This window comes from Oncorhynchus mykiss, chromosome 3 (assembly GCF_057628025.1).
Source record: "Oncorhynchus mykiss isolate SJ-2025 chromosome 3, ASM5762802v1, whole genome shotgun sequence".
In the NCBI taxonomy this organism is placed as follows: domain Eukaryota; kingdom Metazoa; phylum Chordata; class Actinopteri; order Salmoniformes; family Salmonidae; genus Oncorhynchus; species Oncorhynchus mykiss.
In genome coordinates this window covers 31,236,755-31,241,559 of record NC_143024.1, presented here as the reverse complement: position 1 = coordinate 31,241,559, position 4,805 = coordinate 31,236,755, and the positions used below count along the sequence as shown (strand labels likewise).

The 4,805-nt window shown below is 46.6% G+C and overlaps 1 protein-coding gene across 1 annotated transcript; it reads right to left on the bottom strand.

The window, feature by feature from the left end:
* Positions 1-106: 106 nt before the first annotated feature.
* Positions 107-4,434, bottom strand: LOC110512626 (uncharacterized). The gene is made up of 3 exons (XM_021592900.3): positions 2,694-4,434; positions 1,377-2,138; positions 107-1,113 (listed from the first exon to the last, which is right to left on the bottom strand). The coding sequence occupies exons 1-3, from the start codon at positions 3,009-3,011 to the stop codon at positions 562-564; spliced, it is 1,632 nt and encodes a 543-aa protein (XP_021448575.3). The 5' UTR covers positions 3,012-4,434; the 3' UTR covers positions 107-561.
* Between the last annotated feature and the right edge of the window lie 371 nt (positions 4,435-4,805).

Sequence of the window (4,805 nt, the reverse complement as noted above, 5' to 3'; positions counted from 1 at the left end):
CTCAGTCAGACCAATTATTGCAGTGTTATGAATGTGCAAATTAAAACTATCCAGCTTTAAGGCCAAATATATGGATAGACAAATGAATAAATTGCATTAGTCTGAGTGGGTGTGATCAATCAATTATCCTTTTTAATCAAGCAAGCATATAGTTCATAAAGTAACATACATTCTAACACCTATTACCATATGAACTCACACAGTCAAAGCATGTTTCCCCAAAATAATACCATATTGTAATTGATCAAATGGCCAGCACACCCATGGGGCTACCCAGCTTCACTTTCTGACATATACACCATTCATCTCAGCATTAGTCTTTTGGGATCCTGCTTCTTTACAACTAAGAAGTAGTAGAAGTAGAAGTCGTCTACTTTACGGAGCAACAAAAAAAATGAAAATGTGTTGTGTGCCTAACTATGCATTTATGTTAATACAGCTTAGCTAGAGGCATTGGCATTGCGGTGTACCCATCAATTATCTCTTGCTATCTGGTGCATATTTACATACTTTATAAGAACAAGATACACAATTTTCAAGGTTTGCAATAAATCTGCAATGTTATTGATGAACATTCTCTGTAGACCCAAACCATCCACAGTTCTGGTCCTGCCCAAAGACCTCCATCACATTCTCCACAACCGTTTCCGTGCTCCCTACTACTAGCCCTCCTGCCAACCTCACCATGTTTCCCACCCCATTCCCACACCTCCACGTCAGCTTCCCCATTCCCCCACCCACTGCCTTCACCTGCCCTCCCATCTCAGACACCACCGACCCCACAAACCCCCCACCCTGCTCCCACGCCTGGTCCCCGACCACCCTGGACACCCACCAGGCACTGTCCACAATCCCCCTGAATATGCCCACCCCATCCCAGGCCAGGGTGCCCACCCCTGTGACCCCGTCCTGGCAGCTGGTGAACAGAGAGCCCACCAGTGGGGCTGTAATGCAATACAGGGTAGAGAAGCACATCTCCCCCACACCAAGTATCAGGCCTGTGACTGAGCCGACCCCAGAAACCAGGTCAGACGCCATGTTGTAGAACACAGAAAGGATGTCGCCTGGCAGGGCAGACAGGACCCCCAGGTCTTCCTGTAGGACAAAGGCCACCTAGGCGAGGAGAGGAGATATGTTCTGTTACAAGATATTGTCTGTTATAACAGAAACATATTTTTGTGATCAGAAATATAAAAGGATATGGATCCATCATGTGTTATTGTTTTTACCATCGAGGACCACTTTGGAAACAAGCGTTTTAATTAATACTTTCAAGTGATATCCTCTGAGTCCACCTTGTACATTTTGTTTAGTATGTCTGTTACCCAAAATAAATTCAATTCAATTCAATCACAGTATTTTATTCCATCAATCACCTGTCCAGGGATCCCAATGAGTGTGGAGACTACAGGGCGTAGAGGAGCCATGAGCAGGGAGACAGAGGAGGTGATGATATACACCAGAGGGTTGCTGGACGACTCTGAGTCCGACTCAGAGGCCAGTGTCTCGTTGTCCACTGAAGGAGTGATGAGAGGTTCTGTGTCGGCAGGTAGTCCCTCTATGCTTCGGTCAGTAGTCTCATCTAGTGTTTCCTCAATGGCGTCTGGCCTTGCGACCGCTCTTTGCTTTTCTACGACTCCAACCATCACATCACTGAGCAGTGTCACTATGTCTCCCTCCGTGTCCCCATCTGCTTCCCCGCAACCCTCTGAAAATAGATCTGTCACTCCAATCATGTGTTCCAGCTCCTTAACACTCACCACCCTCTCCCCTCCCCCTGTCTCTCTCACTACCCCCACACTGAACCCACTCTGTCCCTCTGGACCAGCACAGCACACTGCAGACCATTGCACCCCAGCCTCACAACCCCCATCCCCACCTTCCTCCATCCCGGACCCCAGCCTGAGCCCTGTGGCTCCTGTCAGGACGTAGAGCTGGCCCCCTGTGGAGCCACACTGGGGCAGGACGCTGCTCTGGATCAGCTCTCTGGCCAGGGAGCCCCACTGGTGGAGGGGAGAGTCAGAATGAGCTTGGGGTTTACCCCCCGCCACATCCCCTTGGAGCAGGGCTGGGGTCATCACCTGGGACCCTTCGTCCTCTTTCTCCTCCCCTCTGGCATCCTCTTCCTCCTTTTCTGTCTAGGAGATAGGTTGCAATTAGTATTAACATCATGATAAATTAATGTTTGGCCCTTATTTGGGTAAAGCCTACTGTGCATTACAGTACATTTAGTGTCCATGCAGTTTGTAAATAGAGGAGGACGTATTTTACTCAGGTGTCATGGCAGAAATAATATGCCATGCAGACCATTCTAGTCTTGTGAGTGTTAGGGAGCTTGTCTCCTGACAGACATCTGAGTCAAATATCAAACTGTTGTTCACATTCATCTTTCTGTTCACTCTGACTTGTTTTAACAAGGCCAGGTTTGCATGGAATGTTGATATCAACAGTAAGTTGACTGCCTCTACAGGACGAGAGTTTCCTTTCACTTGAACAAGTTTCATATCACAAAAACATTATTGTACTACAGCTGGAGGAAGAGTCGTATACTGTTGGTTTGATCATGTCCGCTATAACTTGTGTAATTGTGTTGAGAATGTACACTAAACTGTACAAGGTAGTGCTTGCGCAGTCCATGCATGACAATGATTCCACTGTTTCCACATAATATAAATATAATAATCCTCCCTTACCCCCCATCCTTGGCTGAGATGAAAGGCAGAGTAAACAGCTGCGTCACAGGTCGGGTGGTAGAGTGTGGCGAACGCCTGTCCCCCTGGCAGCCTGTGACAGAGGGGGGTCAGGAGGGGCCCTGCACCTACAGAGAGGCCCAGGGGAGGGGTCTGTCTGTAGAAGCTCTGTCTGCAGAGGGAGAAGCCTGGGTCTGGTTCTGATAGTGCCGTGACTGGTAGAGACAGCTCCAGAGTCAGAGTCAGCCCCAGCCAGATCCACCCTGCCCAGCCTGCAGTACTGACACTGACACCAGCAGGACACCACCGCAGCAGCAGCATGGTGAGCTCAGCAAACCCACACACTCACAGAGAGAGAGGCTGGTAAATAATCCAGAGGTTTGTGCTGTATCTACGCAGATGGGAGAGGATAATGGCCGGTAGCTAGGGTTGACAGCCAGGGAATCTCTGGTATGCCGTTCTTCTATCCCCTTCTCAATCTCTCCCTTCTTTTTTCTCTTCCACCCTGTCAGCGTCTCCACCCATGTCTTTCTCTTTGGACTGTGTGTGCTGTGCTGTCTGTGTCTGGGCACAGTCTTGCTTACACTCTGCTTCTCCCTCCCTCATTGACAAGCTCACTCTCCCTCCCTCCCTCACACACACACATTCTCCCTCTAGCTACACCTCTACCTGGCTATCCCTCCCTCCTTCCTCTCTTTCATAGCTCCTTTTGGTTACACCTTTACCTCTCATTACTGTTAGGTACACACAGCAGACCCACACCCAGTAACCGGTTCCTATTACCTGTAAGTCTGCATTCCCAAACAATGTTTCCACAAGGTTTGGCTGTCTGATTGACAGCTCAATGGTTCATTTTCTCTGGTAAAACACACACCTCTTAGAAAGTGCTGACTTTATTTTAGCCGAGTGCTTATGCATGCACTATTAGGGTGCACAGTGAAACCACAGCAGTATATCTTACAGCAGTGGCCTAGTGTTGAATATCACACAGTATATATATCCACCACCAATGTTCCAAAATAGATTCTATTGACTGAATTACATTTTCTCTGCTATAAAGACAAAATTATTTTAGATTTTGTGTTTCAGTGGCCACTTGGTTGGGTAAAGCTGAGGGAAATGGGGAAATGTATCCACTCTCAAATTGATAGGAGTCATCCAATTCAATCCATTGCAATCTCTGTGAGATGACAAGGGAGGAAAGACGAGAGCATAATAATTAAGCTCTTCACCTATGTGAACTCTGACATAGGGGGTCACAAACCAGATTGGTCCTGCTACGTGTTATGACTGGGATCACATGGAGTCTTCAGTGCACCCTTGGGCCTGACAGTCAGGTAGGAGAATTCCTTTTATGGGTTAGGCTACACATCAATGCACATCTGAGGGAGATTAGGCTAATAGTTTGACATGTGTATTTTCCACCAAGAAAAATCTTTATCAGTGCATAATTCATTTTCCGACAGTGTCACACTGTTCCTTATTATATTCACAGACACAGTTATTAGTCTGTAGCAAAGGCACTCATTATTTCCTTTGTCTGTAGATTTAGGTTGTTTGGATGCATTCCATACTAACAGCTGCATGGCTTTTGGGTGTGATAGTTTTGGGTTGGGCTATATGCTGCGTTCATAACCAAGTGGGAAGGTACTAATTACCAGTTGTCAAGTCGTAAATAACAGTTGGATGCATTCTTAACTCGTTGAGAAACGCTGACTGGCTAATGGCCAACAATCGGTGTCAACCATAAACTAAAAGTACAGTTATAATGCTTGTAAAAAAATTACATTTAACTGCCGAAAATGCTGTTATCGAGGTCATTTTCTTAGTAGGTGACATCAGAGGTCAGCATGTGCGAGAAGTCAGAGCTCAGGGATGATAGACAAGTTTCCTACTAGATTTTACGAGTTGAAGGGGCGTTCATGTGGATTTTTTCCAGTTGTAAGAGGTAAAAACCACCTTCCCATTTGGTTATGAACGCAGCATAAAAGGCTTTTGTCTCCAGGCACAGCCAATAGAAACAGTTGTTTTGAGTAAAAGCGCAGTACTGCACGTCTGTGCAGCACATACTATACACTATACTACCAGTCCATTAGGCTTTCAACAACAACTACC